Below are 22518 nucleotides of genomic sequence, written 5' to 3' on the forward strand. Positions count from 1 at the left end.
TGTGTCATTTTTATCTGTCCCTGAGTGCTTGCAGGAGTCCCTTTGGGGTGAGGCGTCTTGTTGTAGCTTCTGATTGGAGCTCCCCGCTGGCAGCCTGAGCACCAGCCTTGCTCTGCCCTGCTCACTGATGGGGCGGGAGGCTGCCAGCACGTGGCAGTGCCGGGACCGGGAGGTGAGGGGAACCACTGTTCAGCTGGGCCACGCATTGCTCTCCCCCAGCTTGGGGATGGCAGCACAAAAGCACCAGCTTCCTCTCGTCCCTTCTTTTCCTTTTGTGGATTCTCCTACCCTGCTTCTCCGATAATTAAACCCCTAACCCAAGCTAAGGCAAGTGCCACCCTTGCAGCCATGCTTTGCCCTTTGTGCAGGTGCTCATCTTCTGCCTTGTCCATCCCGCACCTGACTCCAGTTTCTTTCACTTTTTCGTTCACAGAATAACTCTTTAACTGGGTAGACTGTATGGAAAACATGCAGGGGTCATCGCAACTCGGGTCTCTGTTGTTCTGTGACAGAGTTTGTTTCTGGAACAGGAATCCCTTCCTCCCAGGGTGGAGTGGTCTCTGCCACCAGAGCCGTATCGCCGGGTTGGCATGGGCTAAATCATAGACCTGGAGCATCCACTTCACTTGATTGTCTTCCCAAGCAGAAGCTTTTATGTTTGAAAGCCACGCTGTGATCTCCATTACAAACACCCTGACAGGCCTGTAAATATTTGACAGGTTTATTCACAGCTACTTGCACGTGGAAAATATTTTCATGCTTTTTCCCCCAATCAGCGGGTGGAGAATGCTCTCCCTCCGCTGTGGAGCACCGGCAGCCACGCAGACATCCTCGCCGAGCTGCGGGGTAAGAGCAATATGCCAAGTTCTGCAGTCAGGTTTTTCCCTGCAGGGCATTTCTCTCTGTTGTTACCGATATTCCTGCTATTATCTGCTGCGCCCTCAGGGGTCTGCGTGCCTTGCCATCCTTAGACAGATGATCTGTTTTGATGGTGGAGTTCCTGGCTGCTCTCCCAAGAGCAGCAACTGTAGAAATTCTGTAAACCTGAATCCATTCACAGAGCTTCATAAAACAAAGTCAGCAGAGGTTACCGGCACACAGAGGATCTGAAAGGCTTCCAGAGCAAAATCCCACTGTTCGTCTGCTCCGGCTGCGGCAGTTAATGCTCCTGCAGTTTGAACATTGACACGGCGCTCATGTTTTTAGTTACAGTGACAGACTTTTCCCCTGGATATGAGCTGGCAGGCTGCTAATTTTCTTTCTAAGACTTTTAATTTGGATGTGTGAAATCTGAGAAGACTCAGCTTCACAACAGCCGTGTAAAGTCAGCACGTAGTGTCCCTACTTTGCCAGAACTCAGTGTGGACAGTGAGGCCAGGCAGTTCAAGGCCAGGCAGGGAGGCTGGGAATACAAAGGCAGCAGTGTCTGCAGAGCATCCTGAGTCTTGATATTGTGAGGTGTTTTAAGAACATTTTGTAGGAGGTGTGGGAATGATGTTAATATCCCTGGAGGTGTTCAAAACACATGTAGACCTGACACTTTGGGACGCGGTTTAGCAGGCACGGTGGGGTTGAACTGCGGTTAGACTGGATGATCTTGGAGATCTTTTCCAACCGCAGTGATTCTATGGTTCTATGTTGCCATTCTTTGTGTTACTTCTGAATTTCCTGTCGCTACTTGTGCAGTCTGCTGTTGGCGTGAACGCTTCTTCACGTATAGTGCTGTGTTTAACGCCCTGCTGTGTCCGATGCTGCCCGTGGCACAGAGCTGAGGGTCTCAGCACCCGCCACTCCAGCCCAGCCAGGCGCTGGGAGGAGGCAGCAGGCCGTGCACAGCGCACCCGCTGCCAGAAATGGCTTGGAGGAGGCGGCTGCTCTGAATCGCAGAGCGGGGCTTCGTTAGGGGCAGCACTAATGGCTTCCATGCAGCCAGCGGCAGGGCAATACCCGGGTGTAACCGCCTGGTCCTGCCGTGCCGCGGCTCACATCCCAACACGCCGTGCTGTTGTGCTGTGGAGACAGGGCTGCCTGAGGGGCTGGGAGCTGCTGCCAGGGCCGAGCGGGCAGCGCATGGGTTCTGTCATGGGAAGAGGGTCCCAGGTCGCTCCGACGGCGGGACAGCGGTGCCACTGCCACCCTCTGCTCTGTTTGCAGGCACTGTCATGCTCTTCTGTTTCAAGATGCTGTTAAGTGCACCAAAAAGTTTGACATATCTGGGTGTATCTCTGAAGTGCCGCAGCCCAAGGGTTTGACATGATACATTATGATAATCCGCGGTATAGAGACATTAACACAGGGGTCTTTGGCAAAATGCATTGTAATGTCTCTGAAGGAGCCATTACAATTTATCTTGTCATTCCGCAGCATAGAGTGGTTGCAGTGTTAAGATGGCTCTGCATAAATTCACATTTAGACTGTTTCATTTGATTTTTGGAATTCTTTCAAGTCGAATGGCACAGCCCAATTTGTAGCTTAACCCTTCGCTGTCCCCCTTCCCCAGGGGACGGTGCCCGGTTGCGTGTCAGGAAGCCATGTTGGGAGCAGCAAGGAGCAGGCGCTGCTCTTGCCCGTCTTCTGCGCGCAGGGCAGAAAGCTTATGTGAAATGTGAACCTCCTACTTTTGCTCTCAGCATGTGGTTTGACTCATCCAACAGCAAGCGCTAACCTTACTGTGATACAGACATGAAAGGCACTGATCAGCAGCAGTGACGTTTGTTACCGAATTAACAGATAGAGCTGGGAATGCTTCCAGCCATCAGGAAAAGTGCTCCATGCTCGGGTGGGGTTTGTCTTCTCTAACCTACGTTTGTCCTGCTTGTGGCCGCCAGCCCAACAATTTTCCTCGTGGAAGGAAACAGTGTGAACTGCAGCTCCAAATTACCCCGTGAAAAGGGATCCAACTGTGCAGGTCTTGAACAAGATTAACACAAAGAAGTCTGGAGTTCTGATCCTGCTTTGCTGGATCTTTAAGACCTGTACTAAAATTCCATCATCTCATCTTCCCATTATTAAAATTTCAGCAAAATAGAAAGTTTTCATTAATCTTCTGCAGTAAATTCAGTACCCGAACTGGTGGTTGATTCAGCTTTTAGGACGACATTAGCTGGGATATTAAACAAAGTGTGTCATTCCTCAGTATCTTCTGTAAGAAGCTAAATCAGTTTTCAAACATATTTATACCACTTTATCTAACAGCGTCTGAATGAGCATTTAGCGCTGAGATGCTTTATTAGCAGCTGGCATAGAAATTGCTCTGCGCAAAATTATATATAGCATTATAGTAATGTTTAAATTGGTGTTAATCCAATGTCATAAAATGTAAAAAAATCTTTAAATGTCTTATATTTTTTCAGTAATTGGCATTTTGGCTTAATGAGATGCTACCTTTTATAAAGCCACTACCTGCGGTAGTAATGAGAATACTAATCAGTAAATAAAGTGCAGATTCCTAACCACGGGGCTGAGAGGAGAGTGCCCGAGGTGTTGCTAGTGCTGCCAGCGTCACATCCCATGTGGGGGACGCTGGAACGTGGGAGAGCTGTGCTGGTGCCTGGGTCAAGGGTGGCGCCTGGAGATTCTGCCTGGGAACAAACCCCGTCGCCAGGCTCCTTCTCAGGGGGCAAGGCTGTGCGCATCCCGGCAGGGATCCACCAGGTCAGCTCAGCCCCAGGGATCTCTACAGTCCCTGTGACAGGAGAACCTGCTGCTGGGACCTTGTACCACTCTTCATGAGGGTTGCAAATGTGTGTCGTAATGCCCTTAGTGAGTTAGCGGTTTTGTCTTTGATGGAGGGTGAGGATCTCCTCCTCCCATGGGCTGGAGCGTTCTGTGCTTTCTTAGAAAGCCGTCTGTGTACGTGCTAGCTGCATCGCGTGCTGTGTTTTAACGCTCTCATTCGTTGTCGTGGGCTTGTTTTGCAGGTTCAAGAGGAGAAGAGGTCTCGGAGGAGGACCCGCAGATCGATATAGCCACAGTTCAGGACATGCTCAGTAGCCACCATTACAAGTCCTTCAAAGTCAGCATGATCCATCGGCTTCGATTCACCACTGATGTTCAGTTAGGTAAATCAATCTGTGCTGTAACACTCAGGAAAATGGAACGGTTCAAACCTTTGGCCGTGTCTAATAGCTAACTGTCCATCGCAGACATTTCCACAGCAGTCATTACCCTGTTGGTCCATTTTGCTGTGGAGCACATCACTTGGAAGCGTTGCCAGCATTTCAGCAGTTAAAACAAAACTGCTTTCAGTTGAACATACTTGAGTATTTTTATTATCCCCAATCAGCTAGCACATGCTTCTTCTGAAAGAAGGCCATTTTTTAATGACCTTGTCTCTTTTTTTCAATCTAGGCTTCCTAATGGAAAGCTCCTTGCCAACTGTTTTGTTATTTTTAAATGAGGCTGTGCAAAATTAGGAGTGATTGTGTTTTTCCTTCTTTGAGACTGAAAGATTTTAACTACCAAGTGGAACAAAATAAAGCCAGCATTCTCTAAAGGTTTTATATTGACCTTATTAGCTTTCTGAATGCTTTTAAAAACCTGAAGGCCAAGGGATGACAGAATCTTGAATTATAAAAGCCCCATTACTGTTTAAAAATGATTGAATGGCTTTTTATCTTTGTGTTTAAATTGTGAAAATTTGATTAATGAGGCATTGGTAGGTGACCTGTGCCATTCCTGCAAATACCTTTCATAAAGAAATGATTCAGCAGTAAAGTATGAAGTGCCTTCATGTTTACAAAATACACTTATTCTCTGGAATTCAGTAGAATTGTTAGATTTAAACTAACAGGGTCCTGTATTACTGTCACTGCAGGCTCTTCAGTCTTCCATCCTTAAGCTCGTATAAAAGTATACGTCTCTAAAATTTTTACCGACGAGGCTCTCTGAGTTTATTTTGCACTGTCTTGTTGAGGAAGGATTTATGTGCTGGCGCTGAGGCAGGACAGCGCTGGGCATGTTTTCTGCTTTTGAGCAAACCGTCTGGGTGCGATAGTTTGCTTCCAGTGAAGTTTGACTCACTGTGTCTGGCAAGTGTCAGAAATGAGAGCTGGAAAAGGTCAGGACAGATCACTAAAGATAAATGGTTAAGGGAGAAGAGCTGTTAAATGAAACAAATGGCTTAACTTGGGCAGCAGTGGAGGAGCTGACCCTGTCCAGCAGTGTAAGGACCATAAAATTTCCCTTCTATAACGATCTGACCGGGTGTGCTTTTGATGGCAGCACATTGACAGTGGGATTTTATAATGTCATTACTTTTTAAAAATCAAAGAAAACCCCAGTGAGATGTTCAAAGTTTGGGCAGGCGTACCGCATCAAAACCTCTAAATAAAGTCAAAAGAAGTGTCTGTTGCTGGGGTTTCTCCTGAGTGTTTTTAAGATATTAGGAGAGCAATGCTGCTAAAGTAAGCATCAAGGTGTTACTCGGGTTCATGTTAACGCGTTTGTCTTCCGCAAGTGACCGACTGCTCCACCCAACTGTAAATGTAAAAAACTATGTTTGATTTTTTTTCCCCTTGCTCATCAGTGACCGTGGTTCGGGAGCTGCTCTGTGTCGGTTCAGTGGCAGCCAGTTGCAAAGACTTTTCTCTGTAGCCTTTTTCTGCCGTCGGTTTTAGGTAGCAGCAGTAGTGAAGCGGCAGTTTGAGGACCCCGAGAATCTAGCATCATTCCAGTGGGCGGCATGGACGGCGTCAGCGGCTGTGCAGGAGCACAGGGGCAGTCAGGCTAGCTGAAGCACAGTACCAAGGGTGCACAGAAAGAATCCCTGGGGGTTTGGGAGCAAATCCCAGTTGCTCATCCTTCCTGTGGAAGGACGTTACGTATGATAGAACCCAGAAGTGGTGGAGAACACACTGAGCGTAGCTCATCTCCACTCCCTGCAGTTCACTCCAATGTCAGAAGACATTGAATTTGAGTAGGTTCTTTATTGGCATTTATTTGTTGCATGGAGCAGATTGTGAATTAGTGTTTCCATGCTGGTACTTTTTGAGATGTTTTAGCTGTTTTGAAGGCTGATCATTGACTTTGAGGCGAGGTTTACTGAAAACGTTGGAGTCAGCTCGATCTGCTGTACATTGTGCATAGGTCTGGGTAGTAAAAAGCAGTAGGGAAATGGCTCTAAGCAGAATGAGCACCTTTGACTGAGGCTTTTATTGCAGTGAAAGCTTTGCTGTAGTGGTTTAAGGTCTAGGGTTTGTGTTGTAGCTCGTATTACAGTGTAATGCACACATTGTAGTGCTCTCCATGTTTTTACAGAGGTTCTGCTATGTTGCAAAGGAATAAGACACATTCCTTGTGTATCACATTAGCAAACTCAAAGGAGTGCATTGTCTTGGGTAAGCACTGCTGGCAGGGATTGCAGAGAAGGGAGCCGGCTGCAGACCCCAACAAAGGAGGCAAGAACAGAGCAGCGTTACGGGACTAAGGCATTGATGACATTTCTTTTGATAAAATGAATTAATTAAAAAAATAGGAGAAGCAGCATTCTTGCTTGGGTTTTGAGGATGACTAATCTGTGCTGCGGTGCAAAGACTGCAGGAGGCATGTACATAATGCTGGTTTGATTTTAGGTTTCAACACATAGAGATTGTGGAACAATAACAGAAAAAAGACAACGTTTTTGTCAGCGTGCTCTTTGGATGTGTGTGAGCTTCAGCCGGTGATGTCGAGATACAGCAATAATGGATGGAGTATACAGCAACAATTTGCAGATAAAAATAATAGAAGTTACAGTGTACTTTACATGATAAAAAAAAGATGAAAGAGGAGGAAAGCTGTTACATCTGAGATGGTTACAAAATCCATGCTTGGTGAAGTAGCCTCTGCTGAAAAGATTGATGCAATGGGGAGTGACCTTGGCTTGGAGCAGGAGCCGGTGATGTATGTATGAGCTGCGCTCTGCTAAATGGACCCAGATTTGTAGCACTAATATACATGGAAGCCCAGAACCAAACTCAGGATGGCAATAAATCAACAGCCACTTTGGGTGTCATTTCTGGTTTATATTCCACTATTGTTCTATCACTTTAATTCATGTCACTATCATCTGTTCATCTGGAACAGTTTTATATAATTTTCCAGTGGAGTTACCTGACAAATCCTATCAAATTAACCAGGTGCATTAACAATATTGACTGACTGAATTCGGAAGTTGCAGGACCATAGAGTGAAACCTTTTAAGGATATTTTCCAGGGTGACGTTTACAGAGGAAGGGACAAGGAACAACCCTCACACACAAAGAATTTGCACCTGTGTTTTTAGAACTTGCTTTGACTCCTTTCAGTGAGAAAATAAGAACTTTTACCATCAACTTCACATTATTTTCCTTAAACTCCAGAAAATGCCATTTGCATCATTAACAATTACAGTGAAATAATAACCCCAATTTTAAATACATTGTCCAAAATTAAATTACAGAACAAAACAGGCTCCAGATACAGCATCAGTCTGTACCGAGTTCTAGTAATCCTTCTGTTAATTGGACTCTTGATGCAATGCTTAATTGAAATGTGATCTCTCTGATGTGACGTATGTTTAATGACAAAGCACATTTTTGGATTAATAGACAGAGGAGGTAGCTGGTGGCGTTATAACCTATCATGATAGCAGGGTTCAGATGAAGGTACCCTTGTACTTAGTGGAACAGACCTCAGAGAGAAGCTCACAGTCAGCGTCTGCTCCTTGGTGTCTGCATGCTTTGATTTTAGTTACAGAAAATACAAACAAGCATGGTTTGCGCGTTCTGCAGTTTTAAGAAATAATTGAGTTAATTTTGGAGTGTCATTATGTGTGGGTCATCTTTATTTTGTCACATCTCTTAAAAGTTTTGTCATTGGCTCCTTCAGGTTTTCTTGTGCATCAAATGCGTCAGATGCGCTGAGCACAATGCTTTTGGAAGCATCATCGCCAAAGCCCTCCAGAGGGAGAAGGTTGTCCCTGCTGGTTTTCCAGAGACGCAAGAGTTAAATGATATTTAAATACCTTTTTCCTCCATTGCTTCCTTTTGGCACTTCCTCGTGAGCTTCACCCATTGCTCGTGACTGAAGAACTGTGATTATTTTTAAGGCTCTGCATGTCTCAGTGTAAAAATTGCCCCGGAAAGTTTGCTTGGTCGTGTCCATGGCTCCTGAACACGGAGCTGCCGTTAGTCAGAGCAGGGCAGCAGGGCTCTTGCTCTGCAGTCCTGCGAGAATGCCCCTGGAAATGGCCGTGAGCATCCCAAGCCAGTTCCCTCACGCAGTTAGCCCGCAGCCACCCACGCAGCGTCCCGCAGGACTTCAGGAGCAGATGAGGTGGGATGAGGAGTTTGCCCTGGCTCAGGCAAGGTCTGCCGCAGGGCAGGAGCTGCAGGAGCTCCGTGCTGGCCGGCCGGCGAAGCAGGGCCCAGCACCAGCGCCAGGAGCCATGCAACCCCCCGGCTGGCTTCCAACACAGCCTCCTGAGAGCAGGCTTTGAAACCCCAGCAGTGTGGAAATGCACAGGGGCCGTGGGACTGCTGTCTCTGTCTGTGGGTGCCTGGGTGACGCAGAGCGTCCCTGCGATGCTGTGGGGAGTGTTGTACGGGGGCTGCAGTGTCTGTGCTTTATGGGAGATGGAACGGGGCCGGGGTGTGATAGCGTCTATTCCATATAACAGTGGTGATTGGAAAACTAGCAGTATCTTTTCATAAATCTTGCACTCGCGTAGCTGCTGCCTCCAGAAGAGCTCTGTGCGTGTGGAGAAGAATTTTTCCTGTGATATTTCTTTCTTGTTGGTGTTTATGCAGGAGAATAAAACGCAGATTATCAATGCAGTTTGATAACCATTTGCTTTAGGCTTCAAAAGCCTCTGTGTGTTCAAAACGCCCAGAAGGGCAATATACTCTCATCCCATTTAAGATTTATAAAGTATGTCAAACGGCTGATATGAAATCGCTTAAACAGATCACTATTGTGGCTCTCTATTCTTTCTCATCTCAGGTATTTCTGGAGACAAGGTGGAGATAGACCCTGTTACTAATCAGAAGGCCAGCACTAAGTTTTGGATTAAGCAGAAACCCATTTCAATCGATTCTGAACTCCTCTGTGCCTGTGACCTTGCGGAAGAAAAAAGCCCAAGTGAGTAGTCCTTTTTATTTATGTCCTCTCTCCTCTCCCTCCCTGTATGTGCTACATGTCCAAAGAATTATTGCTACCGTGTCCTTTTCTTTCTGTAGGTGTATTTTATTCATTATAGGATGTTTTTAATCTGACTGAATTCTGTTACAGAGCACACAACATAAACAGATACACATTTTATGGGTGTCCTTTTAGTGCTGCTTACAGCTAACAGCAGCATTAAGAGCGTTTCTTGCCCAGTGTCAAACCGGGAAACACCAGCTTTGCCCGGCTGCTCTCTTGCCGGGTAGCACAGCAGTCAAATATGTTGATATAATTGCAGTTGTTTTGAGCTTCTTAACATCCAGTGTGGTTTTAAACAATTTCTTAGGTGCAGTTGAGGATCTCAGACATACGGTAAGGATCAGCACAATCTAAATCTGCTTCAGTCACGGCTGCAGGGTCACCAGGATTGCAACGTGCAGCTCTGAGAGTTCTGTTTCAGGAAAGCACCGGCCAGCAGTGATGGCTCAGCCCAGTGGAGCACAGGTTGAACATCCCAGTTCAGCCAGGCATCAGCAAGGGGCCGGAGCTTGCTGGGTTAGAGCACGGCGTCAAAAGCCAAGTGCTTTTGCTTGTTATATCAGTGGAGTGATGTGAGTCTATATCTGTAAAATTTGGTTTAAAAAGCACAAGATAGGCCCTGGGGGAACTGGGCAATGTCTCCCCACGGTGCCGAAATGTAACTGTCTACTATCAAAAAGTAACTGCAGTTCAAAAGCTCAGATGAATTTTATTGCACTTGTGCTTTTGCAGGGCAGGGATGCTGAGTATTAAGCACTTATCTGCAAGGTGACAGAGAGGGAGAATTATGTGATACATATTTACAGAGGTAATGATCTGTTGAATCTCTTGGAAGAGTAAATTTATGGCTGCCACAGATTTTATCAGCAATTATTGAACTACATCCTTCTCCCCTTCATTACCCCTTCCTACTTCCACGTTCTTACTTCAGTCATTGTCTTCCTTTTCTGTCTCTCCAGCAAGATTTCATGGTCCTTGGGAAGGAGACTTCCCTAATGACCAGGCAGTCCAAAACGCGTAACGCCTGTCTCTATAGTTCAAGGTGCAGTTTTGTGCTTGTGAATGTATTAACACTTCTGGGTTTGTAGCCACATTTCATTTCAAATGCAAGCACTTGTGGTAAAATTCTGCCTGCAAAATGGGACCATATCTGAAAATTAGCCTCAAAACCTGAGGTTTCTAGCTCACGCTCCCATCAGCACAGTAGTCCGAGACCTTCAGGTGATCCTTGAACACCTCCAGAACTGTGTCCTGCAGCGGATGGGGCTCTTCAGCCCCAGAGGCAGCACCTGCTCCCCTAGGACATTGTATTTGTATCCTAATCCTGCCAACCTAGGGTGTAATAATGGACAGAATTTCAACTTCCAAAGAACGTCCAGCAGCGGGAGGGTGATATCTCCCATTGAAGACTGTTGAATGAAGAACCCTGGTCACTTTGGAGAGGATGCTGAGAGGTTATGGCAAAGGCAGCCTTTATGATACTGAGGGGTTTTATTTTAGTAGCATGAAGAAGTGAAACTCCCTGTATTTCACAAGTTTTGTCTGTGATTTTTATCAGCATAGTGATATATGTTTGCAGCAGAGTTTACATCAAAAATTATTCTCAGATCTTCCTTGAATGAATTATTGCAAAGAAAGAGGCTGAGTAAAGATAAGGTCTCTGAGTTCTGCAATATATTTTGTTTTCATGTTTCTATCTCTTGTAGCACAAACGCGCTCCATCTCGTCTTCCAGAAGTGTTGGGCACACGTAGCAGTGCTCACACACGGTTACACTGGGTCAGAACACCGTCTGTGCTTTATTGAGCTGCCTTCCCCAGGCATCGGCAGTGGGGTTGTGATAAAATTGGGTGCTGCTTTGCTAACCGGAATTCTTGTGATTCTGAAGGGAGGTGAAGGGTTTGCAGGAGCGTCCCGTTATGACCTTACTTTTTAGTAAGGGCAAGGGGTGCTGGGAGTGACATTTGGTCGCTGTGATCGGTATCACTGGAGGTTTCTGCAACAACTGTTCCTCTGAACGTGGTTGTTAACACAGTTTAATATTCAGTTTGCTTTGCTTTCTGCGGATTAAAGAGATTTTGGAGCTTTTGCTGGTACTTCTCTGCAGAAATGTCAAACCAGAAGCTGTGCCTCAGCGTAGTGGGGAGCCTTGCGCTTGTTTTCTGTGCATTTTGTCTAAAAGCCAAGTTCATTCTGCAAAGCTTTACTGACACTTGTGTGAGTGTTGAGGGACTCCACAACTTCAGCTATGCCGTGCCGTGAATATTTACAGACAGACTTGGAGTCGTTCTGGACACGGCTGAAACCTTCCCTATGCTGTGAGTTCGCAGAACCTAGAGCTGCCTTCAGTGGAAGCAGCAAATGAAAACAGAAAGCTTTGGCATCTAATTTGCCATTAGTGTGGGTGCTGTAGGCAGGAACGACTGATGATTTTTGTTTGTCCTTGTAGGAGGCCTGGGTCAGCATTTGAATTTTTATTTGTAAATTAAATCAGACTCCCTGGATTTAGACAGAGGGAAGAGGTAATGGCCCTGCTGGCTCGATCAGATGCCATTAGAACCTGAGCATACTGTGTATAAACGGCTTGTTTAAATCAGGTTCGGGCTGATTATCACGAGAGATTCTGAATGTTTTGAGTCTTGAAAGGAAGCATCTTATCATTGAGAAATAAGATTTAAGCTTTAATAAAGTAGTTGTCATTTTTATAGCTGAAAAGACCTTTGTATCTCAATTAAGTGTACATAATGTAAAGTCTTAAGGAAGCAACAGAATACGTTTAATACAATTATATACCTTTGCAATAGTGTAATTTAAAGGAAATCTGATTCTGTTAATGTCTTTTACATTACTTGGAGAAACTTCAGTGTCACTGACCGCTGCCTTTCTAGAAATTGCGCTGTGGCCCCGGCGTGGTTCTGGCGGATGCGTCATGGCCGTCCCTTCCAAGGGTCGGGGTTACCAGGCTGCCTCGGCATCTGCACCGTGAGCTGGCACTGATGTGTAGAGGGGTGAGCAGATCTCAGGGCAGGCCTCTTCGTGGCACGAAGGCTGATCAGGCAGGAACACTTAAAAACATGGGGTTCTTCCATCCATGTGTTTTACAGTAGCTGCAGAAATCGGATTTATTTGATTTTTTGCTTGAAACACTGAAGAAATGTTCTCTGTGATCCTTTTTCTGCCTCTTTTTGTTTTAATAAAGCAGATACATCTCAGTTGCTAGGTCAAAATATCCCTAATATTAAGGCAATCTAAACAAAGGTGTTCTGTAGGTCACAGAGTACATTGGTAACTTCGGTTTGTAATTTAATTGCCTGCTTTGCACCCTGCAGCTTAAGATTTCCTTTAAATTCTTATTCCATTGTTGCACTGGGGCTTAACAGAGTGTTAACCTGGTAATAGGCACAGGGCCTCCCCATTATATGTCTTGCTATCGAGCGGTTCTGCATGACTAGTTAAAAAAGATGGCAAGAAGATTAATGAAAGCCGCCTGGTACAGAAGGGGGGTAGGTACCTTTGCAAGACTTCTAGCGAGGAGATATTAGAGCTGAACCAGAGCTTGGCTTTTTCTTTATCCTGTGACCTTTGAACCTGCCTTACTGTCGAGAGCTGCCAGCGGAGCCGACGTTTTGATTGATGTTGCTACACGAGTCAGTCTTTCCCATTGAATTCCACATCTGCACGAAAATAGCTTTTCTAGCAGTATTCATACTGGCTGTAAGTGATAGCCAGAGTGATGCCTGAAACGCTTTTATGTAGTTTCCATTTAAAGCTAAAGGGATTTGATGTTTTAATTCAGTATCCAGTTCCTTCAGATTATGCACGTCGGGTAATACTAATTTAATGAATTCATTATTGGATTGTGGAAGGACTAAAAACATACAGGAAGCATCGGGAAGGGATGGATTCCTACTGCTTGGAGAGCTTAAATAGAGATGTTGTGTGTTTGCTCAAAGCCCTGCAGTGGAGCCGGAGCAGAGGCCACAATTATCCGTGTGCTCTGCAAACGCTCCACAAAATATTGTGCGGTGGTTCGTAATATCCATGCTCCCACTGTGAATAATGCCATGTGCGAAATGACAGAGCAAACCCGTACTTGATAGGAGGCTGATCACAGATTCTGGTCAAAAGGTGAGAAATAGGATCAGCAGAGAAAATGTTCCCAAACTTCAGACTTGGAGCGAACAAAGCCTCAGAGCCTCTGATGGGAACGGGTCCCAGTGCTCGCGGACGCGGTCTGCAGTGGTTCAGCGCCTGGGAGGGGAGGCAGGGGAGGCACAGATGGTGCCTCCCGTTTTCTGTGGCAGACTCAGGATTGTGCCCAGCTTGGGGGGACCAGGGGTGTCAGAGACGCCGGGAGCAGCTGTGTGGGCTTGGTGTTGGTCCATGGGATGCAGCACCAGCAAAGGAGTCACACCAGCCCGCCCGCGCGGTGGAGGTTTGGTGACGGCTTGGCTGTGAGAGGCACTCCCGACGGCTGCCCCACAGACGTGGCTGCAACTTATTAAATCCTATTAAATCCATCCCTATTGAACAGCCTTTTCATAAAAGTACTCTGGAGCACAATCAGGAGTGCGCATTGCCTCATCCTTTTAACAAATATGTTTTGTAGCCCTATTAAAAGGGGTCTTCATCTATCCTGTCAAAGCTATTCTGCTGGGGTTTTTTAGTTTAATTACACTATCCAATTAAAACTCCTTGCTGCATTTTGATTCACTTCTCCTTGGGCTTGAGTGGATATGACATTTACAAGGCTCGCCTTTCAAGCAGACAATGGCGTGATTGATGAGGTGCAGACGCAATGAAGGAGGCGATTGCCATGTGGAAACACTGCTTAGTGCATTTTGATTTATTTATCATCTTTTTTCCCAAACAAGGTTGCTGGTGAAGGGGTTTTGGGCAACCCTGGGTTTCACCTCAATTTTCACCATTCTTGCAAAAATCTTTATTAGTATTCTGCCTTTCGTAATAATACGAAGGAGAAACAAAAGGCTTTGGGGAAAATAAATCCAGATGTGTGAATAGTTACCACAATTTGACAAAAAAGTGGTTGTTTGCAGAACTTTAATTGTAACTCAGCTCTCAGGACGTCTGGAAACAAGACATCCACCAGCCACAATGTTTTACAGTAAGCCTTCCGAGTCCATGAGAAGAGGTCACCAGGTCACGGTTTCTGAGATGGTGAAGATCTGTGATGATGTCGAATGCTGCCCAGAAGTGTTTTGTTCTTCAGAGAGGTCTTTTGCTATTTATTCCACTAATAACTCTTTAATTGCTGACTTCTGCCTTATGGCCCAGTAATGACAAAGCAATCATCAAGGTATATTGAAAAATTAATATAAATTTGCATTTCCCAGTGTTTGTTTTCTGCTTTGTCCAATCTATGAATATTCTTTTAATCTTCCATCTAATTAGTGATTTAATTCAGCACATACGGGTTTAGAGTGCCACTGACGGGAGGGATGCCTTTGGTACCGGTTGAATGGGAGGATGGAGGAGAAGAAGAAGGAAAAAAACTATCTCCAGTCTTGGCAGATTCAGTCAAAAAAATTGTCTTTTCTTGTGCAAATTCACATTTTTCCAGTGCTTCCCAGGCAAAAAGTGTGGGCTTTTTAGACTCTGATAAAGAGTTTGTGACTTAGATTAAAAGGTGAATTTTCTCTCACGTTTCAAGTGCAGCGTGTAATGTACAAACGTTTGCAGAAGATCTCCCAATGGCTGCTGAAGCACTTTCAGTCAGATGATAATTCAACAGGGTTTCTCACCTGCCTGTGCGCACAGAAGCACCGAGATGCTGCGGCACGAAGCGCGGGGCGGGGATGCTGCCTGCACGGGTGCTGCTTCCCCAAACCTCAGAGAGGGAGAGGAGAACGTGAGCAGCAGATCTGCACCTGGCTGTACCGTAGGCTTTGGCAGGATTATCAGTTATGCCATAACCAGCCTCTTCCTTTGCTTGTTTGGCAGCAAAGTAATGCTAAAATTCAGGAATATGCTAAAGAATTTGATTTTAAACATTGTACTGAGTCAACGAGCTTTGCTCCTTACCAGCGAATGACCGCCCTGCCCTTCTGCCATGGCCTCTCCCCGGTGGTAACTATACGGGAACCTATTAGTGTTTGAGGGTTAGGAGAGATTTATCAGCGTTCAGAGCTGAGGCCAAAGGGCAGGTAGGACATTGTTCTCACACTGTGGTGGTGAGGTGAGCGCCGGAGCGGGCTGGGCAGCGCGGCAGGAGCAGGGCACCCACCTCACAACAAAGCCCGCAATAACAGGTGAGTTCTGTCATCTCATTGGCCTTTCACAACCGTTTTAGCAGAAGTATGTTGGTGGATATAACATGTATTTTCCATTCTACAGCTGATTAATTGTGGTTGCAGAATACTGAAGTTGCCCTGCTCAGTTCCCCCGGCCGCCTGCTGCCCTGGCTGGCATTAAACACTCTCTGCGTGGTCTTGGCATGGGGCAGGGACAGAGCACGGACGTGTGCTGGAGCTGACACTCGTGTTTCACACCCACAAGCTAAAGGACACCAAACCATTGTTCCTGTAGGAGTTGTGGCAATGAAGCCATTCGTACAGTATGTGCATCTGTTTTAATTCCTCCATCATGTGCAACAGAAGCTGCTTGAGCTGCTGCTGTTTGTTACCTGATATTCTTATATGGAAATACAAAACCATTGAAGTTCCTATTGATCTCGGAATTGTCAAGAGTGGTGCTCTATTGGAAAGAGGTACATCTCACGTTTAAGCATTCTTGGAAGTGGAAATCAATCTCACAATTCATAAATTCCATCTGGCTAGAATAGTAGCAGAGCAAAGTGCCAGTTAGGATTTCAATGAACTCATATTTCATGCTGTAAATAGTGTAATGTGGACATGGAGCACATAAACATAATGCTGTAATGGGGCTTTCTATAGAAAAGTTGTCTTAGCTTCTTTCCACTCCATCGCCTGTCAGGGCGTAGGACTGGGTTACACGGCCTGCACAGCACCTTGTGCTCATCCTCGGCGCGTGCCGTGCATTCGGGCTCTGCATCAGAGGCAACGGCAGCTCTGCATCCCCTGCGCCTCCCAAGAGTCCGTGCAGGAGCAAGAGTGCAGGGCTCAGCCAGTGCCTCGATGGGAAGGCAGGGAGCACAGCAGCTTCCGCACTGGTGGGACTGGGAGCTGAGCTGCCCTTGGCGGTGCTGCGGTGAGCTGTGTCGAATGGTGCGTGGTGCTGGTGCGGCACGAGGCCAGCGCTGGGCTCCCGTGGGGTGGGCGAGCTCTGCCTCCTGCTCCAGGGGGTGTTGGGATCGGCATCCATCGCACTAATTGTCACGGGAAGAGCTGACTCCTCACAATCCGAAGTGTGTGCTCAGGATCAAGCTCTGCGTTGTGCTCTGTCAGCCGTACAGAGCAGGGGTGAGTCGCTGGTGTAAAAGAGAGCGGGGGCGAAGGCACCAGCGTGAGGTGGGTTCATGGCTCCGCCACAGCCGTTCCGCTGGGAGTGAGGGGCTCAGCTCAGCTCCTGGCACTGTCGGAGCCCCCTCAGCCCTTCCCGCCGGCAGAGCCGCGCTGGGGGCAGCAGCCTCCGGAGCGGCCGGCACGGTGAGGCCAGTGGGACAAGAGCCGGCTGCACAGGGGGGAAGAAATCCTGGAGCAAAACACCCAGACCAGGTGAAGGGAGCCCATGCCAAGAACCGCCCGATGGAATTCCAAGGCCCGAAACAAAGAACCTCATTGGGATCGTCCACACCATGCTTTGTGCCATTTTAATTTCCTTTTACAGCAATGGATTTCTGTAACCATGCGATAGCCCGTGTCCAAGGAGGCTGCGGTAGCTGGCGCGGCGCGGTCACGTCCCAGGAACGGTGCCCGGGCACTTTCAGAATCATAAAGATGCTGAATTCAGTCCCGGACAGAGCCGGGCGTGCATGCATTAACATAGTGATCAGCTCCCAGCTAGGAATTCCCACATTTTTAGTACCGCCGAGGCATCATTTGTCAAATGATTTAAAGGGGGGGGGGTTTATTATTATTAGCCAGTTTTTCAATGTAGAATTTATATTCCAGATTAGCGCATCATAATGGTGTTTAATTAACATGCCACAATAAAATATTTGCATCTCAGATTTTCTGGCCACAGATCGGAGCATATATCCATCACTTTTTGGGAATCTGGAGAATTAGATAATGTAAATAAGATTTCAAATTAGCTTTCCTCCAGGAAGACCTGGATTTACAGTAACGGGGCTGTTACTTTGTGGATTGCTAACTGTGGTCTTTGAACTGAATAAACTGTGAGAAAACTGATGGAAAAGGATAATGTATAGAATAGGCTGAATTTTCATTTTGAAGTGAGGGGTATTTCACCTTCCTGCATATTCTGCATCCAAACCCGTGTGGTAAAGCCGTCCTTCCCGTCCCGCCTGCGGCACTTGTAGAGGCCCGTAGTTGCCGTGCCACTCTCCGAAGGTGGCCCCGACAGCCGTCACAGCCCCTGTCCATCTAACCCTGCAGACCTCCGTTTGGAGCGGGTAGCAGTGCTGCATAGGTAGAAATTACCATTGTACTTGGATTTGGATTGTCCACCTCGTGGGAAGTGAGATTCCTGGGTCTGATTGTCTGTTCACGGCGTCACTGCTGCATCCTCTGTGTTTTACAGAGGTGGTGTTCCCCTTCGCCGCAGCGGCTGGCTTGGTTTGGGCGATGATTTGGGGAGAGGTTGCTGGGGAGATGATCCTGGGGCTAATTGGCCTTTTATTTTAAATATAACCCCTGTCTTCTGCGTGTGTGATGGTACTGTGAGCAGTTACGTGAAGTAGTTGCGCTGACACACGGTGTGGGGCTGAGCGGAGCTAACCAGCCGTTTGATTGAGCTCTGCGTTTCCCGCGGTGGGGATGGGATGGGGAAGCAAACTTCGCTGAGCAGGGTTCAGCTGCTCCTGTAAGCCACCACTTGCCTGGAATTGAAATGACATGAGAAGCCTGTCAGCGTTTCATTGCTTCCTTCTGTCGTGCTGATGGTTTGCTAAGATCACCATCTGTGTTTTTCTTCTGTCAGGCGCGCGGGCTCTGCGGAAACTTTGCAGGAATATTCTGAACAGGTTTTTTCTTATCTTTGCAGGTCATGCAATATTTAAACTTACATATCTAAGCAATCACGACTACAAACACCTTTACTTTGAATCCGATGCTGCTACTGTCAATGAAATTGTACTGAAGGTGAGTATTAAATTTTAACGTGACCCAAAATCCTGGGTGTTTTACCACTTCTTCAACATGAAAGTGTTCGAGAGACTCTGGAAATGCATGAGCAGTGCAGTGTCGGAGGACCGCGAGGTGCGGTTGACTTGCCAGGGTGGTTGCCGGGTGCCTGGTATTCTGTTGGTTTTTCAAACAGCTGCCCAGCAGAGCGCCTAGTGCGTAATATTGCCTTTATGCACGTGTTTCTAGTTAATAGAGACACCGCTCTTCTGTGGAATTTTATAGGAAACTGCCAGGTTTGATTGTGTCCAGATAGTTTCCAGCTCTGCAGTGCTGCCGCAGGAGCCCAGAGCCAGGAGGGCGAGGAGCTGGGAGCTGAGAGCAAGGGATGGCAAACAGAGGCCCTGGCGCTGGCGCTGGTGTGGCTCGGGGGCAGCGGGAGGGCTCCACTGAAACTGCGCCCTGGCACAGCGTTGAGGGCCACGGGCTGGCGCCGGGGTCTGGGCTCTCCGGCAGCGGCCCAGGCCGAGCAGCAGTGATGCCAGGACGGCGCTGCTCCCCTGCCTTCCACCCGGCTTTTCTCAGCACGGGTGTTTGTACAAAGTGAAAAGGTCATTTTCTCACTGGGATACGTTACCAGAATGGTTTGCTTTTCTCGTGGCTCAGTACGTACGTGCACCACCTCGCTTTCTGAAACAATCTTTTGGACGCTTTTGGACAATTGAACTGAATTTTCCGCATGCTAATATTGTGGAGCAATTCAAAATGTAAGAAGCAGGAATTCTGGCAAGCCATCTGTTATGTTTGCTTTTATTTCCTGTGTGCAGTTTAGAGGATTGCTGAATAACTGACATACCATAAAGTAATTGTTATTAATGACATAGAGGGTGAATGGGGAGGTTCTACTTTGTAGCAGTTGTTTCAATTCTTTTCTCCTGCTTTATCTTTAAGAGGGTGATCCAGAAGTCTGGACACATCTGAGACTTCCCATAAAAGAAGGCTTAAAAAAAAAGTTTTCTACGAGTAACATGAATATTCAAGAGAGAAATATTATTGAGTAGTACTTTTTTTCTTAAGTTGCAGATTGTTTGTATCAAACATTTTCTGCTTTCGTGCATAAGTTACTGGTTTGTTTTCAATTCTGTCAGCATTAGGAAACACAGAGAAATCAGACTTTTCAAATTAGGCTTTTTACATGATCAAGTGAGAAAGACCGAGGCTTTATTGACCATGAAAATTCCCTATATTTTTATGCCTTAAACTGTAATATGCAATGAAAGTGAAACACTCTACAGTGCATAAAATTGTGCAAGTTTGAAGCCACAGCGTATTAACCAGCTAATGGCAGACCAAAGGGCATTTTTATCTTTTTGATTCTTGCATTAACCTTCCATTAAAATTATCTACGTGATTATCACAAAGCGCTGGAGATAATAAATTTAGGGAATAGCAGGCTTGTTAAATATCATTTAAAAATGCTTTCATCAAGTAAAATGTGCCAAAACACAGGGAAACCGTGAGATCGTCTGAGTATGCAAACACCATGATGGAAGAATTATTTTTATTGAAGCCTGTGGCTATTTTAGACCGGCACTGTGGGTGATTTGCTGCTGTCGCCCAGAGGTGGGGTGCGGGGAGAGGGATGCTGAGAGCCTGTGGCTGCCCCGAGCCGAGGCTGCTGGGAGGCTGACGGGAAGTGGCTGCCCAGTGCACGGCTCCCTGGGGCTCTGGGCCATCCCGGCTGTTGCTCTGGGGCCGCCGCTGGGACCGGTGTCACTGCAGCCCCGTTTGTCTGGGTCTCTGCCCCCCTGGGCCGTCCCACGGAAGCACCCACCAAATGAAACATTGCTTCATGTCTTGCAGGTTAACTATATTCTAGAGTCACGAGCAAGCACAGCCAGAGCAGATTATTTTGCTCAGAAACAAAGAAAACTGAGCAGGAGAACAAGCTTTAGCTTCCAGAAGGAGAAGAAATCGGGACAGCAGTAGCGCCTAGCTTCAAGGAGAGCCTGTCTGCCGAATTCGGAGGAGGAGATGCTCCCCACCACCCGAGACTGGTGGGAGCCAGGACTGCAGGGCTCCTGCTGCCAACGGGCGGGAGCGGCAGGGGACGAAATCTGAATTATCCCGTCTCTCACGGGTGGAAGATTCTCCCTCTTTGGCGATGGGAAGTCTCCCCTGTGACAAAAATAAAGAGCCATATCAGCCGGAAAGAAGACTGTTACGCTTCAGGTTCCTTTGATTAGAAATAAGAGAATGACGTAGACTGGCATTTAATTACTCTATTATGTACAATCACAAGGAGAGATGCGATTACATATTATTTCACAGCCTGGTTAAAATAAATTATATACATCTGTAACACACCCACGTACACGCAGGTATTGCTTGTGACATGATCAAATTTCTAAAAACAAAATGTAGGACAAATGTATCCATTTTTACTATTAATAAACAGATGTAATCTTTTTCAAGGTCCATATGATGCACAGTTCTTCTGGGGGGAGGCTGTAGTCCCAGATGGTTCCACTTCTGTTGCTGAAGTGCAGGAGGCAACCGGGAGCCAGGGAACAGCAGCCGTGGCAGAGGAGCCGCGCTGCGGGGAAACGTTGAGGCAGTTGAGTCTGTAGCGGTTTGTTTTGTTCAAAAATAGTTCTATTTAACTGTGCTTTTCAGCTTTGCATACATTTTGTTGGAAATTATTTGCTGTAGTCAGCACGGTGTTTTGAAAACTAAGGCAGCGTCTCCGTGGTGGAATGGAGACCATCCTCCTGCCCGCGGGATCCACAGCTGCTGCGGGCCCGGGTCTGCTCTTCCTCTTTGAGACAGCTCAGACCTCTGAGGACTTACCTTTTCTTAATATTTATCTCTAAAAATAAAAATTAAGAACTACTTTGTACAGAGATTTGTAGCTGGATTGGCCTTGTCCATCCTTAGTGCCTCAGTGAACACAGAAGTGGGATTCCTGGGAACCAGAGCTGCATCTTTGATTCAGTTCGCCAGAGGTGTTTCAGAAACCTCTCCGAGTTGTTGAAGCCAGAGTGCTCTGCGCTGCTGCTGGGGATTCTGTGACAAGAAAACGCCTCGGCTCAAGAGACGTTTGACCCTCCCGGCTGCGGAGCAGGCTCCGTGCTGTGGGTGTAGGGCAGGGCAGGGCCCCGCTGCCACCGCCTGCCGCAGCGAGGTGCCCTGCTGTGCTTCCATAGAGAGAAAACCTTCTGAGCCTTAACACAGAGTATAGGGAGAAGCATTAAGGCAGAGAGGTCTGTGTGGCGCTTACCTGCTGTGTTTAAGTTCTACTTTTAAAGGTTTCGCCCTCCTGGAGCTGGTGCTGCCGTGGGATGGGGGCTCTGCCCACACCGCGGGGGCCTCTCTTCACTGTACAGTCTTCCATCATACTTGCAGAACAGGAGGAGCAATGTTTTATAGTAGGATATTATTTTTTTTAATATATGCACAAATGCAGCAAAGATGCAATGGGGAAAGGCCCTTCAGGTAATGCGATGTAAATGACCCCTTTAACCAGCTTTGTGAACTGTTTAACATTAAAGTTGCTCTGTGAATGTTCTTTTGCCACCAAGTTTCAATTCTTTTTAACTGAACTAAAAATTGGCCTACGTTGGTATCAGAAACTGTGTAAGTCTCCTGCTTGTTTCCATGGCCCTAATGCTGTTGCTACCCACTTATATTTATTTATTCTGAGTAGCTATTCCATACATGCAGTATTTTGCTTTCAGTAAAGCCTAGAGAGTCGCGTAATGCAAGACTCTCTGCTCTCTGAACCGCGGTGCGGTTTGTGGGTGTTTGCCCGGACCGTGTGTGTTTGCACCATCTTGTAAATCACCTTCCACTCACTTTGTTTTCAGAGCGGTTTCCCCACGGAGCCGGGACACGCAGGACCGCGCGGCTCCAGGGACTGCAGCGGGGCTGGGACGGTGCTGCTGGTGGATGCTCCGAGGGCTCGGCGGGAGCAGGGGAGCTGCGGAGCCGGGAATGGGTTCGTTTGCTCCAAAAGTGCCAGTGACAGGTAAGTGAATTCGCTGTCAAAGATCAGGTCCAGTTGAACACGCTGCGTGGAGGAAAGTTGCTTTAGATTCAGGGACAGTCCGGCTTTCCAGGAGATGGGCAGCCTCTCCCTCAGAACAGGCATTCCTGCTATCTGGTGTTTGCCG

The 22518-nt window shown here is 47.0% G+C and overlaps 1 protein-coding gene across 3 annotated transcripts in view; it reads left to right on the forward strand.

Moving 5' to 3' along the window:
- The window catches only part of MAPKAP1 (MAPK associated protein 1), a 92576-nt gene extending 70706 nt beyond the window's left edge, over window positions 1-21870 (forward strand). Inside the window, exons 9-12 of one of the 3 annotated variants that reach the window (XM_054083892.1) lie at window positions 3921-4061; window positions 8962-9099; window positions 18267-18364; window positions 20210-21869. In XM_054083892.1, coding sequence (XP_053939867.1) covers window positions 3921-4061; window positions 8962-9099; window positions 18267-18364; window positions 20210-20335 — 503 coding nt within the window. In that variant the 3' untranslated portion in view covers window positions 20336-21869. Of the gene's footprint in view, window positions 1-3920; window positions 4062-8961; window positions 9100-18266; window positions 18365-20209 lie in introns of all 3 variants that reach the window. The other 2 variants (XM_009569549.2, XM_009569548.2) reach the window with 2 other exon arrangements.
- Window positions 21871-22518: the final 648 nt, after the last annotated feature.

Source organism: Cuculus canorus, chromosome 19, assembly GCF_017976375.1.
Source record: "Cuculus canorus isolate bCucCan1 chromosome 19, bCucCan1.pri, whole genome shotgun sequence".
Taxonomy (NCBI): domain Eukaryota; kingdom Metazoa; phylum Chordata; class Aves; order Cuculiformes; family Cuculidae; genus Cuculus; species Cuculus canorus.